Source organism: Rousettus aegyptiacus, unplaced genomic scaffold (assembly GCF_014176215.1).
Source record: "Rousettus aegyptiacus isolate mRouAeg1 unplaced genomic scaffold, mRouAeg1.p scaffold_m13_p_16, whole genome shotgun sequence".
Taxonomy (NCBI): Eukaryota; Metazoa; Chordata; class Mammalia; order Chiroptera; family Pteropodidae; genus Rousettus; species Rousettus aegyptiacus.
In genome coordinates, this window is record NW_023416291.1 from 2789988 (window position 1) to 2811705 (window position 21718).

A 21718-nucleotide genomic window follows, 5' to 3' on the forward strand; every position below is an offset into this window, starting at 1 on the left:
AGGACACTGCATGTGCTAGATCGTCCCAGCATCTCCCCCTCCCAGGTGCTGTGGGCACCCTCTTCTGGGGGGAAGCTCCGGTGTTTCAGCATCATCAAAAGAGGCGAGGTGGAGTCCGAGCATTCACCCAACTATTAATGCCATTGGCCGGTTCTCTTTAAATCCTGAATGCCAAGCAGTTGCTCTCATCTCAGCTGCATCAGCCCAAGCAGGGCTAAACCCTTCGTGTCTCACTGCCCAGCAGCGTTAAGGACTTAGTGCTCATTTCAGGCATGGAGGTAGTGAAAGTTGGTATAGGTGAGTTCCGAGGAAAATTGCCCTCCATTTGTGAGTCATTGGAAGGTTTTTCATTGGAGGGGTAGGTTTTCCTCAGAAGGGACACTACTGAAGAAGAAGGGCTGCCTCTGTCAACAGGACAGACAGATCGATGTTCTCAGTCTCCATGTCCACATCCTAAATCTTGGTACTACTCCTTCCCCATCCTCACTGTAAGAGACCTGGAAGCCTTAAGTGTGTGATTGGCATCACATCTTTGCAGACCTTACAGAGATGGACTGTTTCAAAAATGCCAGTGAGGGCTTCCATGTACCTTTTCAATCGTATACAACTTTAATTTTTTTCCCATTGTTCTCTGAGACCATCAGAAGAATCTAGGTGATAATCACAATTTTTATAACTATCGTTGCTGTAGCAATTAAATGTCATAGCCTTTGACTTCACAATGCCGCACCTTCCCTCTGCATTTCTTCCTATGTTATCATGGATAATACTTCAATCAGGGTGCTGCTACATCCTGTAGCTTTCGCATATCCTGTTTTTATTGTGTTCCTCGAATATGTGAACAACCCGGTCCCAGAATCCTATTTAAGAGTCTTTTTCTTGGTGTTATTTCTGGTACAATTACTGTGTCTGAATCAGGAAACAGATGGCATACTCAGAGTAATTCAAGGAGGATCTAGTAGAGATGGCCAATGAGGCCATGGTCGGGGCTGAGGGAAACCGAGGGGCTAGTGCTGTACCCTGGCGCTGGCAGCAGTGGAGGCGCTGCCATCCTGCCTTGAAGGAAGAAGTGGGAGGAAAAGTTAGCAGAATCCAGAAGGGAGAAGTTTGGGGAGGGCTACCTTGCTTGAGAGGCACAGCCACCCAGAAGCTACTCCGCAGGGAGAGTTGGGCAGAGGGGTCCCTTCTAGCCCTCAGACCTCTCCCAAGGCTCCTCAGGGCAGGATCCAGTGGACAGTCGGAGGGCAGGAGATGCCTTTGATATGTTAAAGGTCATTCAGGTGAGCCTCCTGAGGGCAGAGGGGAAGGTACAAGATGTTGGAGAATCGGATGGAGGGGTTCTCAGGTACTTTAAGAGTTTCAAGAATGTTTGTGTTTGACTCCTTGTTTAAATTTAAGGCTTGGCCTGGAGAAGGAGAATAGTATAATTTGATGAGGTTTTCTCAGACTGGAACTGAGGAACTGATCAGATTGTGGAAGGAGAAAGCAAGAGCTTTGGGAAGCACATTTCCCTTTCCACATGCCTCTCCAGGGAAAGAGTGACTTTTGTAAGCGTCTTAACCATCTCGTGAGTTGATACGAGTAATTTGGAAAATTTTAGTGATTACTCTGTTATTTTCAGAATAACAAATATCTAGGCTTGTCGTTATTCATCAACTTTATTAAATAATTTTATTAACCGATCTACATGTATATTATATTTAAGAATTCAATATAAAAATAAATACTTTTGGATAAATAATTTACATACATTTTTAGAGCCCCTAGGGCTTACAAAAAGAACCTTAAAAGATCCATAGTCATCATCCAAAGACTAATAGTTACAAAAGATAGCAAACCATACATCAAAAAATAAATATAATTTTTAAATATTTAAATAAATAGCCTGATACATTTTAAGTGGGAGGGACTTAAGGCAGTGTCGAGAAGATGCTTTGGCAAAAGGTAATCCAATTGTTCAGAAATTCTCTAACAGTTACTCTGTCATCATCATAGTCACATGTGGATTTTGTTTCAGGACCCTACAAAAGAAAAATTTTTTTTAGTTCAGTGTAGTTTACCTTATATGTAATTATTCACAATCAAAGTATTACAGGCTTATGGCCTTATTTTCAAGTAGGTTACACGTATTAGTCACATTTTCTTAAAATCAAAATGATGTGCCGAAATTATGTCATAGCAAGTGATAGTAACATATAAGCTGAGCTTTTCCTCATTTCTTAAGTCTAAACACAAGATATTTTTTACTCTGAATTATATACAAGAAAACTTTTAAAAACCATTCTATGTAAATATTTCATTAAATGCTTTGTGCAAAATAAAGTTAACCCACCTTTCCTCTGGGTGTACATCTATATCTACATGTAAGTCACATGTATGCAGTGATATGCCCTTTATACTTTCTTTTCTAAACCTTCAGTCTTTTTTTATTCTACTTGAGTGAATCTTTTCATATTTCTCCCCAAAAGAATTAGCCAAGAGTAAGGACAAGTTCTGTTTTGGGGGAAATTTGTGTGAAGAATGTTTTCATACCCATATCTACTTCCATCCCACCTCAATATCAATCATATACCAACTTTTGAAAGTCTAAATATTAGAAGTTTTGTTCTGTGGATTAATATATTGGAAGTTACCCTCCTCTACTGATAGGAGCTATTTCAACTCTGCATCTAGCTGACAAACTAAGAAGAAAATATTTTCATACGGAGTGAGATAAAAGACGGGGCTTTTCATAGTTAAAGTAATTCCTATTCTGGAAGCATAAACCAAGTGAGATAAAGTATTCCCTTTAAATAAACCTTTAATGTTATATACTTTTTAGAAAGCATATAATTAAATATTATTACCTTGGCAGGTAAATTTTTTAAAAAATATCTGGCTTTTGAACTCGTTTTATAATTTTCACATAATTTTATCTTAATTTTGCATCGAGAATTTAGAGTGAGTTTTCTAACGTTGGTCAAAAATTTTAGAGCCAACCTTTTGACATAGATGAGAAGCCGAGTCTTTTGTTGTCTAGATGACATAGATATCAATGTACTTTTTAAAAAAATTAAATGGAAAGAAATAGTCTACTAATACAATGACCCCCATTTGGAAACAACTGGTTAACACATTTTTAGAAAGTTGGTCTACTCTGATTAAAAGCATGCTGTCTGTGCTTTGGCAGATGGGATGAGAAAAGAGAACCATCATCCGAGTCCCTTGTATATTTCATGCTTCCTATGTGTTTAAAAATACTGAAGGCTCTGAAAGTATTACCTATAAATGAGGAGTTCATATTTAGTCCATTGGCTATTTTAATGGTTGCTGTTTTTTTAGACATATTTCTTAGTCCTTCCACTAATGACAAGGAAACCCCATAAAAGGCCTTTCGGATAATCAGTATTGGTTATTCCTGAAAACGACCTGAAGAGATTAAAAAATATGTAATGAAACCTGTCTGCTTTCTGTGAAATTCTATTAGTGTCTTTTCCTAACTCCCAGCTTTGTGTTAATGTGAGGGGTGACAGTACAGAGATGGGGGTTTGTCCCTGAATGAGTGGCGGGCGGAAACCCTCTGGCTCTTAGACTTCCATCTTAATACTTCGCAGCTCCACAATGTATCATCTAACATAAAAATGATTCATGTTTACAATGTACTCTACAGATACCAAAACTGCTCTCTGTACCACTCTAAAGTGGCCCTCATTTACCTTGGTACCAGAAGAGCAAACGAATAATGCCTTACCTTTAGTTTCTGAGCTGTTACGTTGATATTGCTCACTAATTCCTTGATCTTTGAGTGAGAGTTTTTGCTTTGAGCTATAGTTAGCACTTCCTCCAAAGGTTTGAGTTCGTCCACGAGGCACTGCAGATGTTTCAGTTCTGTGGCCTTGAATGATAAAAATAATTACCAGATCAGTTTGCCCAAAGGTCAGAACCAGAAAGAAATCTTAAATTTATTAAGAGTAGCAGTATGTAGTTTTCACCATCCCCTCTGTTCTCAGTACTACTATAAAGACAGACCAATATAATTTTTATTATAAGACTGGAAAAACTCAGGTTCAGCTACCTTGATTAGCATTAACTGTTAGTTAACAAATGAGTCATTACTTTCAGCTTATTTGGTATTGCAAAAAGTCAAATTTTCTGCACCCAACTGCAAATCACAGATACAGGCTGAATTCTTTCCTAATCTGCGTAGAAATTACCAGGACCAGAGTAGTCAGAATGTAGAAGAAGTATGGGATCACATCCTGCGATTCCAATATTTAGATCTGAGAATCATAGAATGTTAGAGAAGGTGCTTTTGGATGCCATCTATCACAGTCCCCACATTTTACGGATCAGGCAATTATAACCATAGTAATGACTCAATATAGCAAGTCACATATAACTGCATCTTACATTTTTACTTTTCTATAATTACCGTAAGGTGAATTTTTAAAAATTATTTGTCCAAGCAAATAAAACATGAACGATATTTGGAGGATTTGGGGAAGGCCTCCTGATTTAGACACACACACACACACATTATAATATTTCAGACTTCTACAGTACATTATAATTTCAAAGTGTTTTCTACTAAATAAGCCCATTTAAGTCTCACAGCCACCTTCTGTGATAGGCAATGTAGTATTATCTCCATTTTACAAATAAGGAAAGTTAATATCATAATTTAAGAGTTTTCTCTAATACCACCTGACTAGGTGGAGCCACGTTTAAATTTCAGTTATTTTTCTTTATAGCATTAACAGCATTTTAATTAAATGCTTTTATAGTTTTCTGAAATCTTTCAGAAACATGGAATGGTGGTAAGAAGAAAAAATGAATGAAGTTTATCAAATTACTTTTGGTTTCAAATAGATTTTGAGTTGTCATTTAGAAACTGCTGGATTTCAAAGAATCTACCACCCTCTAAATTATGCACATACTCACATGTTATCTTTCTAACAATGTTTATAGGGAGAGGTAGGACTACATCATACACATTATGACATTTCATCTACCGGCATCTCAATTTGCTACTGCAAGTTCTACAAGTTCAAGCCTAAAGTTTTTGGCATGAGCAACTTGGAGCTGTTTCGCTCAGGATACAGTCTAGTGTCTTTAAGCTGCTAGAGGTATGGAGTTATGTGGCTCTGATTAAGCTGGAGGAGCATCTCTAATTACCTCCTTTTCACCTTTCAAAAGAGTAGTTTGAAGCATAATTTCCTTGAATAAATAAGTAGGTCAATGGAATTGCACCTATGGCCCTTTCAACCCCATTTCTTCCTCTGAGCTTGGATTCAGCTTTGAGACAAGCTCTTCCTACCGTCAGAGTTCTGCCCGTTCCCTGTTGACCCACACAGCTGCTGGGGAGTGTGACCACCTGGCATAGCTCTATGAGCTCAGATGACCTATGCTTATTAACTACCTGCATCCCAAAACAAACAAATGATGCTTTTAAGCTTAGAAAATAAGTCATATAGTATAAGTCTCTAGGTCTATTGGCATAAAAGATGTGTAAGTCCCAAATTTCACTTTATACTTTCCAGGAAGAAGAATTTTGTCTACGACTGCTACTAATAGCTACAGTTTATATGGTATTGCCATATACTAGGTACTGTTATGAGTCCTTTACATTTATTCATTAATCCTCACAAAACCGTATGAAGTATATATAGTTATTCACAGAAGTAGGTGAGAAACTGAGTCACAAATAGAGTAGGTAACTTGCCCAAGTTCACAAAAGCCAGGACATAGCAGAGCTTTTGGTTCTGATCATTTGGCTCTAGGGTCTGTGCTGTTGATTAGTGCTATGCTACCTCTCAGAGATGGACCCTTAGGAATCTTTCCTAAAATAATAAATGATTTTTTAAAAGTGGGCCCCTCTGAAATCAATTTTGACAATTTGCATGGTGTATAATCCAGTATCTCTAGAGTGTTCTATTTTCAAATAAAACAGTAAATCAACATAATCTTGTTTTAAAACTGTCCCAGCAATAAAATAAGAATATTATTACTCTTCCCAATCCCTCTCCCCCCAAACACAGACAGATACATATAAAAATACATACAGAGAAAGACATTTTACAGAAGCCCCATTATCAAACTTGGGCTTTTACAAAATACATTGAAGTTACTAATTCTTTTTCTCAGATGAGATGCTATTAATACAATCAGTGTGCAAATTTTCATACATTTTTATCAAAAGAAATTGAACTTAGAAAGTTGCACTTACCTTGGGCATGTGAAATTTAAAGGTGAGCATACTGGAGAGTTCGTGTTTCTTGGAATTCTGAGAAAACATAACAGATTGTTATTAAAAAGCGAATTCCAGTTAGAAAAATTAAACAATAACTTTAGAAGGAAAGGGAATAGACTTACGTTAACTGTGTTCAAAAGCAGCTGCAAGTCCTTCAGCAAATGCTCCAGCTGTTGCTGTGTTTCCTTCCTAGAGCTTGAAGTAGGTGCACCATCTGCCACCAGTGCAAGAGTTAGTGCGATGCAAGACAAGAAGTACATCTTGTGCATCGTGACAGGACTTGAGGTTACTGTGAGTAGTGATTAGAGAGGCTGATGGGAAGCTCTCAAACAAGAGGAGCAATTTATACTGTTAATTCTGGAAAAATATCATGGGGGTGTCAAAATGTTTTACATATTACACATATTTTCAAAGATTCTACCTATGGCAAAAAGCATTACCTTTATTTTTCCTCTTCTGATGACTCTTTGGAATTTCTTTAAACCCCCATAAACTGACTGAATGGATTTAGGTGAAATCCCTCTTGGTTACATTAGCCCACACTTAGGTAGCAGTTCCAATTCATACGCCTAACGCCTTCTGTATGAAACAGTTTTTCCTCTCTCCTTCTTTAAAGGGGTGGGGATGCAAAAGTGGCTCATGAAAATTTTCTCTTTGTCATAAAACTGCTGAACTTGTGAAGCACCATGCTGTGGTGGACAAGAGCCAGAGTAAATAGTTGAAAAGAATAAATTTTTAGATTTGTTGATTAAACAGGAAGAATATTGGTTTCCTGTTTCAGGATGGTTTTACCTTTTTATCTACTCAGTGACTGAGCTAATGCATGCAACATGATAGAATGCTTCTTATAGAATCAGCTACAGAAATATTAAGATTAGAATACATAAAATGGTCAGTGAGCTTGAGGTACTGTTTTATGCTATTTTAATCTTAATATGTTACTTCTTTCTGTTTAAATCTCTTACTTTGTTGTACTTTTTTTTTTTTTAAGTATGGTATTAAACAAATACTCAGAAAAGGCTTTGCATCCAAAGGCAGTAATGCTAGTTTTATTTGTGTGTGTGTGTGTGTGTGAGAGAGACAGATTTTTTTGCTCCTGTTTCTGGTGGGCATCAAGGGGATAGAATGAGAGTTGGAATGTTGCCAAACCCCAGGATGCCTTTCTTCCTCTTGGTTTCACAGGGACCACCTGAGCTGTCAGGTCTCCCTCCACCAACCATGTCCATTTCATTTCTCTCTATGTATATTGAACAGGTTGCTTATATTTCTTTAAGGCAGAAAAACAGGCATAACACTAGGAATCTCAAGTTTTTCTTTCTGTAGGATGCTTACTCACTGGACTTTCTGGGTACCATTTACATTCTTTGGGAGTGATTGGCCAGCATGTACCGTTACCGGCCCAGTTAGTGTGGCTGCAGGGAGAGAGGCATGGGGGGGGGGGTGGCCCAGAAGGACATGGTGGGCCAGGGGAGAGGAGGGCTGCGTGTGTGCACGCCTCGTGGAGTGAGAGCAGTTCTCCGAGCGGGGGACCTGGGCTCATGCGTTCTGTAACGCAGAGGCCAGCGCTTAGAAGCAAGTTACTGAGAGGGGTATCCCTTGCCTCTCCTGGAGCGCCTCTGTGAACAAGTGAGTAGAGAACTACAAACATCTTATGACAAGCAAATGCTCAGAGCAGGCTTTGCATTCAAGGGTACTGATGCTAGTTTTATAAAAGACTTCGCATGTGTCTTAAGTAAACCAATCCATATGTTTCTGGTTTTTATCTTTTTACCTCTTTAATAGAGTTATCCTTTAAAGCACCCGGGACATGATTAGCGTAATGATAACAGTTATGGAATAAGAACAGTGTTTTTCAGTCCGTGCATTGGGTAGGGTCCTGGGGTGTGTGTGAGCTATGCTCGGTGAGGTGCACTGACGGCCACCCGAGTGAGGGTGTGGGCAGGTGCTTCTCATGCAAAGTGGGGAGAATCGAGGAAATCCACTCAGAGAGATCGCTAGTAACTCCTCCATTTGTAGTCCCTTATACATTTCTTGCCTAATCTTTGAACAGTCACTCATCCAGCACTTATAACACCCAAAGGTATCTAGAGTGGGATTCAAAAAAGCACAGCATATAGGCACCCGGCCTAGCTGAAGCCTTGCAGCCAACCTGTGAGGTGATGCTTCCCATTCTGTGGGTAGAAAACCGAAGCTCAGAGAAGGTAGGTAGTTTGTTCTAGGTCCTCCCACCCTTACTGCCAGGAGGGGCAGGGCAAGGATTTGAAACCAGAGTATTCTGACTCCAAAGTCCGCTCTCTACCATTTGTATTGCTTCTCAAAGAACCCAGTGTGTGGCGGGGAAGACATGCAGAGAAACAAGTGTAATTCTGGGCAAAAGGGGGACCGCCGCCTCAAGAGAGGGGGGCGTAAAGAATCTTGAAGAAGGAACAGGCCTTAAACTGGATTTTGACAACATGGCCAAACTGTAGATTTGTAACTCCAGGAGCAGGAGGAGGGTGGGGAGGCAGGCGACATTCAGCATTCTAAGGAGCACTTAATAAGTGTACTTGCAAAAAAACCGAAAAAATGGTTTGGTGCTATTTATGCATTTGGCAATATTCTGAAGAACATAAAACATCTTACTGAAATTAAAAAATTAGCATTATAGTTTCTCAGGTGGAAAAAAACGAAGGAAAAGCCAGATTAGAGACAAATGATCTTTTCATTTAGAAAAGAGTAGAGAAAGGTTAGGGGCAAATCGTCCTTTCTTTTTATTACTAAAACATGCAAATTGTCTCTCTGCACCTTTTAAATCAAAACCACAAAGTAGTGCCAGTTCTGAGGGAAAGGCCGCTCAGCGACCTTGCCTCACTTCTCTAAAGATTTCGGCGTCGCATCCCAGCATCGCCAGCTCAGGCCTCTCCCCTTCCAGAGTGGAAGGGTTCAGGCCCACGCATTTCTCCGTGTGGGGCTTTTCCAGCGAGGCTTTTGATGTCCTCGTGGTCTTGATATTTATATTTCTCCGGCTATTTCCATCAGAGCATGGGTCAGCATATGGCTGCATTTATGGGAGGGGTCCTGTCGAAACATTAGTGCGCAATGGGCACCACTATGGAAGTCGGCCTTACAGTTTCTTGAAATGCTTGGGGAGAAAGCTCCCTCACGCTGTGGCGCGCTGGCGTACTTTCGCTTTTCAACTTGTCTGACACATCAGCTGGCTTTTCTGGCTACAGTGGTGACAAAAGTCAGTAGTAGACTGCTAACTACCACATGTGTCACACACCCCACTTCCCCTTTGAAAATAAATTTTTTCTATTCAGTAATAAGCTAGTTTAGTTGCTTATGAGCATTGTTTGTGACTCAGCCTCTCAGACTCATGAGCAGCTCAAGCTTTGAGAAAGCGAGCCCAGCGCCTGGAGCTGCCCCTCGAGGGGCTGGGCAGCGCCTCGCGCTCGCTGTCTGTCCATCACAGCTGACATTCAAGGACTCCACCGCCGGCGGGAACTTCTCCCTGCCCCTCTCTCACAGCTTGATAAACTTTGATTTGGTCTGGCTCTCGATGTCTGTCTTAACGCATCTCTCACCTCTTTCTCTAAAGGCCTCTTGGCTTTTCAAGAAGCAGTTCTCTCTCTTAGATGCTAGGACATAGTGTTGGGTAATCTCCACTCAGAGAGACAGCAGCTTGGAGCCCGGGGTTTCCCATGAAAACCCGATTTCCGCAGACGAAGGTTGGTGCCCAGTGTTTGGCCTTACCAGCCCTGTGGTCCTACATCGTGTGATGCCTTTGCAGGTCTGCCCATCTGTGGACCACAGTTAAGTCTCGCTCGTGTGTGTTCCTCTTCCTGTGGTAAATTGTAATGATGCTCATAACCTTTTGGAATGGAAGAATTATTTCCTTGGTACTTAAATTTTGCAAGACACCTTTTACTGATGAGAAACTTCACATGTGTAGAGATTAAGTGACTTGCCCAAGATCACATTCTTAAATTAGAGGTGAAGTTAGAGCAACAACTCAAGCCTTCCTGCCCCATAGCGATCTCATTTATTTCCCATGTAGAGTAGTGATGCCAAATCCTAGGCCCACGTGGGCTCGTAGAGGAGGCTGGATTAGGTTCTGCCTCCTATTCCATCTCACTTCACTGTCAGCATCGCCCACCTTCACCTGGCCAACTCTTTGTCTGGGCAGCTTTATGACTTCTGAGAACTTAGAGCAGCTGAATTCACACAGGAGCTGCAAAAGCAGGGCTTTGCTCATGCTTTGAGTCTCTTTCTGGAGCCCTCGAAAGCACCAGGGCTCTCGATGTTTGCTGACACTTCTCCCGTATCTCAGGCAAGGAGGCAATCGCATCCACAGTGGGTCTCTTAGGAGTGCAGTTACAGTAGACAGTTGTCTGCATTCGGCAGCCAAGAGACACCTTGTGTGATGACCATGTGATAACAATAAGTGTATCTTCAAAACCTTTGTAAATTTACATTTTGTGTCAGTGTAAGACCTGTACAAGTCATACAGCAGTTATTAGAGGTGGAATGTGATAAGCTTCTGATAGGAATAGATTTGCAAAGCACTTCAAGTTCATAAGATACTTTTACATCCATTTATCTCATTTTATGGCAAAACAGTTAAAGAAACAAATTATCTGGCTGTATGTATTTAATGAAGAACTTTATTTTTTTTTGTACATTAGGAATTAGGCCATGCAACTTATAGATAAATATTAGTTGTCTCTTCTGCCAAGATAAATGCCTTCATTGAAATCTTGTGAGAATAAAGTTATTTATGTTTAAGCTGATCTTCATCTAATTGCTTGTCCTGCCTGAGTTTAAGTTTTCTGTTAACCATGTGTCCTTCCCTCTTCCACAGTAGCTTTGGAGGTATGATTGACAGTTCATTGCTCCATCATTCCGAATGTTAAAAGATAAGCTGAAGCACATGAACATTTCTAAGAGTTTATTAGAACAGAAATGGATTCTAATAGGGCAGCATCCAATCTGACAGAGAGAAGGGAGCTCTGAGGAGCTGTACAGAATGAAAGACTTTTATAGGCAGAAGGGAGCAGGAGAAGGACAGCAAACCCGGGTGTGTGCTGCATGGTTGTTTTCCTGTAGGGATGGCTGTGCTCTGTCAGGCAGATGACCTCTGTGGTGCTGATCAAGTGGTTCCTTTGTTTTTTTAAGTGCGTTCATTTAAGTGTAATTGTTATTTAGTCTTTACTGGTTATATTAGTTTCAGGTTCACAGTGTACCTGATTGTGTACATTTTCCTGATTGGTACAAGATTCCATTTCTGGGGGTGCTGAGACTGTAATTAAATCATGGTTTGGTGCTTGGGGTTTAGCATAAGGGACTCCATTTTGGGTCTGTCATCTTGTTTTCAACACTAAGTAATGTATTTTTTAAAGAATATAGCCTTATGTTCTGTTTAAAAATTGTAACATTTTAATCTAATTATAAAGCAATACATATTCATTATAGAAAATTAGGAAAATACATAGAAGTTTTAAAAAATTAAATGAAAATTAACTGTAATCTTACAGTTGTAAGAGATAACTAGGTAATGAGTAGAGGTAACTATTGTTATCACATATTGGTATCTTTCTGTTTTTTTTTTTTTATTTTGGTACAGTTTTATGTGCTTCTTTTCCCATAATAATGTGTTATAAATATATCACATATTAAGTATTCTTTTATAACATTCATTTTAATAGAATTCCATTGTGACTATTATTGGAATTTACATTAATTCCAATCATTCACAATTACAAAGTGCTGTAATTCACTAAAATCTTTTGCACATAAATATTCATGCAAGTTTCTGATTATCCTCTTAGAATAAAATCCTAGAAGTGAGATTACTGGGTCAAAGAATATGAGCATTTTAAGGTTTTTATGCTTATTCTGAAATTTCTTAGCAACCTCATACTCCGTATCAGTGGCATGCACCTCTTTTGCTGTACCACACACACAGTCTCCACATTCTTAAACGGGGGATGGGGCGAGAGGGGGAAAGGCAGGGAGCGGGGAAGGGCACGCTGATTGGTGGCTGTCCTGCTACGCTCAGGTTCACGCTTGGAACTGGGAGTCGGCTGTGTGACGGAGCAGATTCCTTATCCTCCCTGAACCATTTATAAAATGACAATGTGGACCTCACTGGAGTCTTAGGAATGACAAGCAAGGTAGCGTAAATGAAAGCACGCAGCACCAATCCGTCAGCTTTGAATGAATGAGTGACCCCACCACCTGTTTCTGATGTGCTACGCCACCCTTCTTTTCTACCAAGGTACTTTTTCAATGATAGCATTTACTTTGCGTAACTTCTTGATATTATCTAGGTTTACCAGTCTACCCTAATCTGAGGGTGGAGGAAGAGACAGTACTATGCCAGCATTTCCCAGATTAAACTCAGAGAAAATCTAATTTGCCAAATAATTTTAGTCATTCTTTATGGTTGCTAGATGTATGTGTAACAGAGCTATCATTCTACACCATGTCAACTCCATCTAAGGGCCCCTGTCTGTTGCAGAGCAGTAGCAATCATTTTCTCTGCACTCTTCGAGGGGCTTGGCTGAGACCAACCCCCCTTCCCCCACCCCCAGCCCAGCTGTGACAAGAGGCAGATTAATAAGGGGAAAAAATAGACAATTTAAAATACGTACGTACATACCTACGGGAGCCCCACAAAGATGTGAGATTTAAAGGCCACCAAGCAATTGAGGTTTATGTACCATCCTGAGCTGAGGAAAAGGAGTCTTGTCCTTCAGTGGGGAAGAGGGAGAAGCAATTCATGGAAAGGCAAGAACAGTAAATGTTTGGAAAACAAAGGTTGCCCTGCCCTGCAGGTAAGTCTCTCAGGTGTCAGTTATCTCTGGTCATAGCTCTCTTCCTGGTACAGGACCACTTTCCAATGTAAATTTCCTTTATGCAAAAAAGTTGACTTCTATTCTTTTTTATGAGCTTCTCTGCAGTCTCTCAGAATAATCAACTCAAAACATAGTCCTTATGCCAAAGAAGCATATTTTGATGTTGCATATTCTGCTACCCTTCACCATCAAATTTGGCCTATCATGAGCTGTAAAACAGAAAAATATACAGGAATGTTTTAAAATAAGACAGTAAATGCAAAGGGATGGGTAGGCAGTTAATTGCAAAAGGTAAAATTTGCCAGCTTCTACTGGCATAAGTATAGACATAGATCAATGGAATAGAATTGAGATATAAACCCCTTACATTTATGGTCAATGGATTTTTGATAAAGGTGCCAAGACAATTCAATGGAGGAAGAATAGTCTTTTCTACAATTGGTGCTGAGACAATTGGATATCTTCATGCAAAGAATGAAGGTAGACCCCTGCTTCACACCACATGCAAGCATTGACTCAAAACAGATCGTAGACCTAAATTTTAGAGCTAAACCTATAAGACTTAGAATAAACCTAGGTCTAAATGATTTTTTTTGCTTTGAATTAGGCAATGGTTTCTCAAATATGTCACTAAAACCAAAATTAAAATGAAAAAAATTGGACTTTATCAAAATGTAAAATTTATATTCTTCAAAGGAGATTATAAAAGTGAAGACAATCAGGAATGGGAGAAAATATTTGCAGATCATATGTTTTATGAGTGATTTCTATCCATAATGTATAAAAAACTCTTGCAACTCAATAAAAAGACCAATAACCCAACTTAAATATAGCCAAATGATTTGAATACACATTTCTTAAAAAAAAGATGTGCACGTGACCAAAAAGCACATAAAAAAGTACTTATTACCATGAATCATTACGGAAAGGCAGGTCAGACCACAGTGAGCAGCCTCTTTATACCCATTAGGATAACTAAAATAAAAAACACAATAGCAGGTATTGGCGAGGAGGTGAAAAAGCTGAAACCACAATGTATTGCTGATGAGAGTGTAAAATAGTGGTAAGCTGCTTTGGAAAACACTTTGGCAGTTTTTCAAAATATTAAAAATAAGGGTCCTGTATCACCCAGCAATTCTACCTGAGAGGAATGAAAAATAGCCACACACAAACTTTTACATAGATGTTCATCACAGCATTAATCAAAATAGGCAAACAGTGGAAGCGACCCAAATGCTCATCAACTGACACATGGGTAAATAAACGTGGTCGATCCATACAATGAAACATTGTTTGGCAATAAAAATACTGAAGTTCTGAAACATTTTACAGCACAGGAGAGCCTTGAAAACGTTAGGCTAATTTCAAGAACCTGGTCACAAAAGGCAAAATATTGAATGATTCCATTTATGAAATGTTCAGAAATAGTGAATCCATGGTGGCAGGAAGTAGGCTCGTGGTTTCCTGGCACTGGGACGGGAGAACGGAGGGTGACTGCTAATGGCATGGGGCTTCTTACTGGGGTGATGGCAATGTTCTAAACTTAGACGGTGACAATGGCTGCACAATTTTGTGAATATACCAAAAACCACTAAATTTTACACTTATGGTATGTTAATCATATCTCAAAGCTGTTAAAATTTTTTTTGCTAGATTCATAGTTGTGGTTGAAACATATACAGTATGCTTTCGGTATGTGGCTATACTGAAATAAGTTAACAGCCTCAGATGAAACTGTATTTATCTCTAAGAATTGTGTATATAACGAGCAAATATAAAACAATGGTATTATTATAATTAAGAAGAATGAACTAAATAAAATTTATATTGTCTTTATTAAATAGTAAGATACCACATGACATTCAATCACTACTAGTATTGCCAATTATTGTCACCTAATTAAGTTCCAAACATTGCAGAAGTGGTAATGCTTTTTCTTCAAGCAGTAAATATAAATGGTGTCCTTCAACACATCAGTATTTTTAAAATTTTTCAAAGTATATATTAAGATAAATGTACTAACAAATACTTAATAATGTGGAAATGGCTCCAGAAAAGATGGTTCAGTGATCTCTGTCCCTTCTTAATGGGATATAAGTGTTGCTTGGCTATATATATTGGGCTTAAAATTTCTATCCAAATCATAAATTAAATAAGTCAGTAATTAGAAATAGAGCAGGTAAATCATTAAATTTATTAAGTTAATGAAAAATGGTTAACTTCCCACTATCTTGACATCTATTTTGCTATTCAATCCAAATTATTCAATGTGACGTTTCTTCTATTTGTGTAGAGGAACAACAGGAGGGCTTAGGGGTGGGAATTGGCATTAGTGAGTTTGGGAAGAAACCTGTCCCCCTACTCAGTGTTCATACTCAGAGGTTCACTTTCTGAGAAAAAGCAACACTGCAATTTTAAGTCAGTTTGAGATCTAAGATTGAAAAAAAAAAAACAGAGATAAAACCACAAACGCATGGCATGCAGGAGAGGTTAATATATTCTATGAATGAACAGTCATAGAAACGACCATTATCTTTTAATTCTGTCTGCAATATGTGTGTGACTCAAAAATCTTTCATAACTAGGGGTATTTTTTCATGGACAAACACTTTATTGAATTGGAAAAAATTATTTTATATTTTATAAATGACCACAGTAAAGAGATAGTTCGACTATATCTGAACTCCAATTTCTAAGAATACAAATGCTTTCTGGCATTATTTTTCCCCCCACAGCTTTGTTGAGGTATAATTGAATATAAAACACTTCACATGTTTAATATGTACAATTAGACAAGTTTGGACAAATATGTACCCATTGAAACCATCACCACAGTCAGGCCCATAAACATGTCTATCCTGTGCCTTCCTCTTTGTGATAATAACACTTAACATGAGATCTCCTCTGTTAGCAGGTTTTTAAGCACACAATACAATACTGTACAGCAGATCTGTAGAACTTACAGGCCTCGCACGAAAGAACCATTGTACCCACAGAACAACAGCTCCCATTTTCCCCCTGGCAACCACCATTCTACCCTCTGTTTCTATGGGTTTGACTCTTGTAGGAACCTCCTAGGTGGAATATTGATCCCTCCGTGACTGGCTTATTTCACTTACAATGTCTACCGGTTTCATCCATGTTATTGCAAATGACAAGATTTCTTTCTTTAAAGGCTGAATAATATTCCATTGTATGTTTATACAATTTCTTTTTCCATTCTTCTGTTGATGGTTATTTAGGTTGTGTCCATATCTTGGCTGTTGTGAATAGTGCTGTGGTGAATGTGGGAATGCAGGGATCTCTTCTAGCCCCTAACTGCAATTCTTTTGAATATATCCAGAAGTGAAGTAGCTGGATCATATGCTAGTCCTATTTTTAATTTTTTGAGGAACAACCATACTGTTTTTATAACAGCTGTACCATTTGACATTGCCATCAACAGTGTATAAGGGTTCCAATTTCTCGATTTTTCCACATCCTTACCAATATTTATCTTTTTTTTTTTTTTTAATAATAGAAAAATCCTAACAGGTGTGAGGTGATAGCTCATTATGGTTTTGATTTGCACCTCCTTAGTAATTGGTGATGTTGAGCTTCTTTTCACATGTATGTTGGCCATTTATACATCTTCTCTGAAGAAATTTCTATTCAAGACTTTTGCTCATGTTTTAAATAGATTATTTGTTTTTGATTTTGTTTGTTTCCCTATTGAATTGTAGGAGTTTCTTATATATTTTGGATATTAATCTCTTGTCAGATATATGTTTTGCAGAAATTTTCTTCCATTCTGTAGGGTGCTTTCATTCTGTTGATTGTACTTTGCTGTGCAAAAGCTTTTTAGTTTGGATGTAGTCCCACTTGTCGATTTTCGCTTTTATTGTGTATACTATTGATATCATATCCAAGGAATCATTGCCAAGACTGGCGTCAAGAAGTTTTACCCCTTTGTTTTCGTCTAGGAGTTTTACAGTTTCAGGTCTTAAAATGAAGACTTTAATCCATTTCGAGTTGATTTTTGTGTGTGGTGTAAGACAACGGTCCAGTTTCATTTTTGTGCATGTGGATATACAGTTTTCACTATACAATTTGTTGAAAAGATTATCCTTTCTCCATTGTGTATTTTTGGTACTTTTACTGAAAAATTAATTGACGGTAGAGGCATGGGTTTATTCTGTTCCTTTGGGCCATTTGTCTGTCTTTATACCAGTGTCATACAGTTTTACTTATTGTAGCTTTGTAATACATTTTGAAATCAGGAAGTATATGGCTCCAGCTTTGTTCGTTTTTCTTTGCTTTGGCTATATGGAGACTTCTATGGTTCCAAATGAATTTTAGGATTTTTTTTATTTCTTTAAAAAATGTCAGTGAGATTTTGATGGGGATAAAATCGAATCTATAAATTGCTTGGGTGGTATGGACATAAAACAATATTGTCTTCCAATTCATGAACATGGGATATCTTTCCATTTATTTGTGCCTTCTTTAACTCCTTTCACCCATGTTTTATAGTTTTCAAGGTACAAGTCTTTCACCTCCTTTGTTAAGTTTATTCCTAAGTATTTTATTCTTTTTGATACTATTGTAAATGGGATCGTTTTCATAATTTTTGTTCAGAAAGCCCGTTTACAGTATGTAAAAATGCAACTGATTTTCATATGTTGATTTCGTATTCTCTAATTTTACTGAATTTATTTATTAGTTCTAACAGTTTTTTGTGGACTCATTAGGGTTTTTTGTAAGTAAGATCATGTCATCTGCGAAGAGAACATTTTCATTCTTCTTTTACTATTTGGATGGCTTTTAGTTCTTTTTCTTGCCTAATGCCTCTGGCCAGGAATTGCAGTACTGTGTTGAATAGAAGGAAGTGTGGGCATGCCTCATCTTGTCAGTGATCTTAGAGGAAAAGCTCTGAGCTTTGCACTGTTGAATGTGACATTCTGCATGGCCTTTATTATGTCGAGGTAATTCCTTCATTATTTCTTTAAATAAGCTTTCTGTCCCTTTGCCCCTGTTTTTGTTATACTCTACAATGTACATATTGGTTCATTTGATGATGTCCCACAAGCCCCTTAGACTTTCTTCCCTATTTTTCATAATTTCAAATGACTCACCTTTGAGTTTGCTGATCCTTTCTTCTGCTTCACCAAGCCCGATATTGAGGCTCTCTATTGAATTTTTTAGTTCAACTATTAAATTCTTGAGCTCCAGAATTTCTGTTTGGTTTCTTTTTTATGTTTTTTTATGTCTTTGTAGATATTCTCATTTTGTTTATATATTGTTTATTTTGTAACTCACTGAGCTTAAGATGATTAGTTTGAATTCTTTTTCAAGAAGTACATAGGTCTTCGTTTCTTTAAGGTTGGTTACTGGAGATTTTGTTCTTTATTTGTGTCATATCCCCTGAATCTTTGTGCTCCTTGTACCTTTGCATCCGTGTCTGGACATCTGAAAGAACAGCCACCTCTCCTGGTCTTTACAGATCGGCTTCAACAAGGAAAGATCTTCTTCAACCATCTTGGCTAGAGTTTCTGGGAGCCTCACAAACTTTTTGTGGGAATGTACACAGTCCATTTTTCTTTCTCCCTTTAGGGGGAAAAGTCTTTAGTGTTGTTTTGGTTTTTCTGTTTGTCTTCAACCTGCGACTCAAAATTATTGAACTGTCAACAAACTTAGATTATAGGCCTAGACAGAAAGGGCCTCTCCTGGAAAAGACCTGTAGTTCCTTCCTTCTCTGATATCTGCTGGGCCACCTTTAGTCCCAGCTCATCACTTTCTTATAGGGTTTTACTACCGCAGCAAGAAGCAGCTGATCCATTTCAACGTTCCTACTTTTTTCTATTATTTCCCAGAATATTACAGCTTCAGTAGGCATATATCTGTCTCCCAAGGAAAAACAGTTTTATCAGCTATTTCCCAAGCAAGTTTCTAGACTCTCTTAACCAAGAATAGTAGCAGGGTGCCTATTGCCATTGGTTCCACTTTCTCTGCTCAACAAATTTCACATTGCACTTCAGGCCTGGGACTTGTACCATTTCATTTTCAGGTACCAAATTCCATGTTAAATAGGATACTCCCCACCATAAGGGACAGAAGCCCTGCTTCAAATTGGCCTGAACACCAAGGCCATTTATTTCATACATTAGAAAACCTAAAAGTAAGATTGACTCTAGGACCAATTGATTTGGTAGCTCTGAGATATCATCAAGGCCGTATTCTTGGCTGTCATGGAATTGGTGTCCTGCTAAGATTGGTTTCTTTCATGGTCATAATATGGATGCTGGCAACAAGCAGAAAAAAATGTACTTATTGTTCATATCCACCAAGGGAGAGTGAAACTAGATTCCTTTTCCAGAAACTTAAGTAGGTCCTTGGCCCAAATTGTCTTAGGTCTGCCCATCCCCTGATTAACCATTTCCGATGGGGACAGTCTCACATGATTGGCTTACACTGATCAGAGATAGAATGGATGTTGGAGCATTAGCTCCGGTCTCCTCCATAGCCAAGCCTGTTCCATTGTGCACTCAAGTGCAAATGAATGTCTGGCTTCCAAATATTTCTCCTCTCGACACTAGCTAAGTTTCTCCCTGTGCTCCCCTACACGTAAGATCTTAGAGTGAAGACTGTTACATGCTCCAGGAGATTTTGGCAGAAAAAGTTGTTTGACCAAGCTATACGTTTGTTATTGCACATTTGACTTAAGTCAACAGCCAACACTTCAATTCGGTAAAGCTAGCTGGACTCCCTGTACCTTTTAGGAAAGTTTTAAGGTTGAAAGTAACAATCCAAATGTAGTGCTAAAACAAATAGGGTTTTATTTGTGTCATAATAAATCTGGCCATACGCATTTGCTTGTATTAGCTTAGTAACTTTAAATGTCAAGGTTAATGTCTGTGATTATCAGCTTTATTTATATGTCTGTTATCTCATGGTGAGAAAGTGACTGCTGCAATTCAGACATTGAGTTTATATTTCATCCAAAATTAATGACTCATAGCCACCCTATGGTAGGTGACTGTGGAGAAGGGGTCTGGGTAAATCAAACACAGTATCTGCTGCACACTGCAAGCTGGTAAAGTATATAAGCATATGCAGTTCAGTGCAGAGTAATTTACTTTCTTCCAGAAACTGAAAATGAAATTATAGGTGGTGATAGGCGTAAGGATCTAGATATGCCCAATCAAGCTGCCCTATCCTGTAGGAGTGCTTTATGGCGCCTACCTGTGGCAGCTGTCCTGGACTTGGGAGACTGCGTGCCATCCATGGCTCCCTGTTGCCTCGTGGGTTTCGGCTCAGCTTCCTGGGTTCCTGTCCAGAGGCATCCAGTTGGTTTGCAGTTGAATCGTAATGGAGGTCGCAGGAAGCTGTGGTTGGCCTGGTTTCTGGTTGCCTCACGAATAGCCTACATGATCTTATTCTAATAACTCCTTCACAGTGTCCATGTGAGGAATAAGAGGTACCTTGAGTTTCCCCTTCCTCCTCTGACTCTAAAAGAGGATTTTGTTGTTTTACGGTTGGCTAGCTTGGACAGACTATTGAGAGAGCTTTGCCTCCGTGCCTGAGACTCAAGAGTTGTCTCCTTCTTGAGTTGTCATCTGTGTAGCTCACTGGACAGTGGGTGTGCAGAGGCTGCAGCTGGAGAAAGGTTTATGGCAAACAGGACTTCACTTCGGCCTTCATCAAGTCCCGCTTTGTTCCCATGGCATCTAGGAGCTGGAAGCAGAAGAGGGCAGGACTGGAGGATCTGCTTCCCACACTTCCACCGTTCCCAGGCTAGTCCTGCTCTGAGCAGAGAAAAGATTGAAGCCCTCCCGATGACTCCTTGGAATCCCAGAGCTACTTGGAACCAAGGCAGCAAGTAGGAGGTAATTGTCTTCTGTTGCCGTCAGTTCTTGTTCTCGTCTCTGTCTGAACAGAATTTCCCTGCTGAGTGAGTGTAGAATGCCAGGTTGAGCAGATAAAAATCAGGATGCCCAGTTCAAATGGCATTTCACATCAATCATTGATACTTCTTTGGTGAAAATGTGTCTGCAAAGTTGCACAGGGCATATGACCACGGGCTAAGTGGGTGGCATTGCACTCAGAATTCTGCGACCCCCAAGCCCGAGTCTCTGCCCCACCACTAGGAGAAGCGCCGCTGCCCCACGGAGAGCCCATCGCCTCGTGCCAGCAGTCAAGGCTTGGGTTTCGCTTCATGTCGGCTTTGTATCATTATTCCCACCTTAATGGACAGTGAGTCAGTTTATCCTGCATCCAGACCAGCAACTAATGGGTTCCAGAAAGTCTGTTAGACTATTTCTGGGGCCTTCTCCGCATGCAGCGTAGACTTTGTGCGGTGTCATGCAGGGAAGTTAGAGGACTCTCCGTGGCGGGGGAGAGGGCTCCCCACCCACATCTGTGGTATTTTGAGCCATTCAGGAGCTGTGGCCCCTATCAGATGATGGTGTACGTCAAAGAGGGTGCTTTATAGTTTGTGAGTTTCCTCGCCAATATTCTGAATTGTTCTGGAAACAAGATAACGATGTGGTTCTAGCAGTTTTCCTCAGCAGTCTTGGGGCTGTCCTGTGTGGTTGATTTGATCTGTGGAGCTGCTGCGTTATGGGTAATTTTGAAACATAGGGTTTGCTTATCTGTCTTCCCTCGGTGACAGCAT

The 21718-nt window shown here is 39.3% G+C and overlaps 2 protein-coding genes across 3 annotated transcripts in view; one reads left to right on the forward strand and one right to left on the reverse strand.

The window, feature by feature from the left end:
• The window catches only part of ADAD1 (adenosine deaminase domain containing 1), a 61514-nt gene extending 40390 nt beyond the window's left edge, over positions 1-21124 (forward strand). The window contains exon 11 of the mRNA XM_016135501.2: positions 20776-21124. Within this exon, the coding sequence (XP_015990987.1) occupies positions 20776-20853 (78 nt within the window). The 3' untranslated portion in view covers positions 20854-21124. The remainder of the gene's footprint in view (positions 1-20775) is intronic.
• On the reverse strand, positions 1645-6498 carry IL2 (interleukin 2). Of its 2 annotated transcripts, XM_016135503.1 has the most exons (5): positions 6352-6498; positions 6206-6262; positions 4598-4600; positions 3731-3874; positions 1811-2021 (listed from the first exon to the last, which is right to left on the reverse strand). In XM_016135503.1, exons 1-5 carry the CDS (start codon positions 6496-6498, stop codon positions 1911-1913), a joined length of 462 nt encoding a protein of 153 aa, XP_015990989.1. In that variant the 3' UTR covers positions 1811-1910. The 2 variants fall into 2 exon arrangements, with proteins under 2 accessions (XP_015990988.1, XP_015990989.1); XM_016135502.1 differs by lacking the exon at positions 4598-4600 and having other exon boundaries at positions 1645-2021.
• Positions 21125-21718: the final 594 nt, after the last annotated feature.

Coding starts and splice junctions, on each gene's coding strand:
- IL2 (XM_016135503.1), bottom strand. CDS start 6,498: ATGCACAAGATGTACTTCTTGTCTTGCATCGCACTAACTCTTGCACTG. Junction 6,263..6,351: donor TGCTTTTGAACACAGTTAAC/GTAAGTCTATTC, acceptor ATGTTTTCTCAG/AATTCCAAGAAACACGAACT. Junction 2,022..3,730: donor TAACAGCTCAGAAACTAAAG/GTAAGGCATTAT, acceptor TTTCTTTTGTAG/GGTCCTGAAACAAAATCCAC.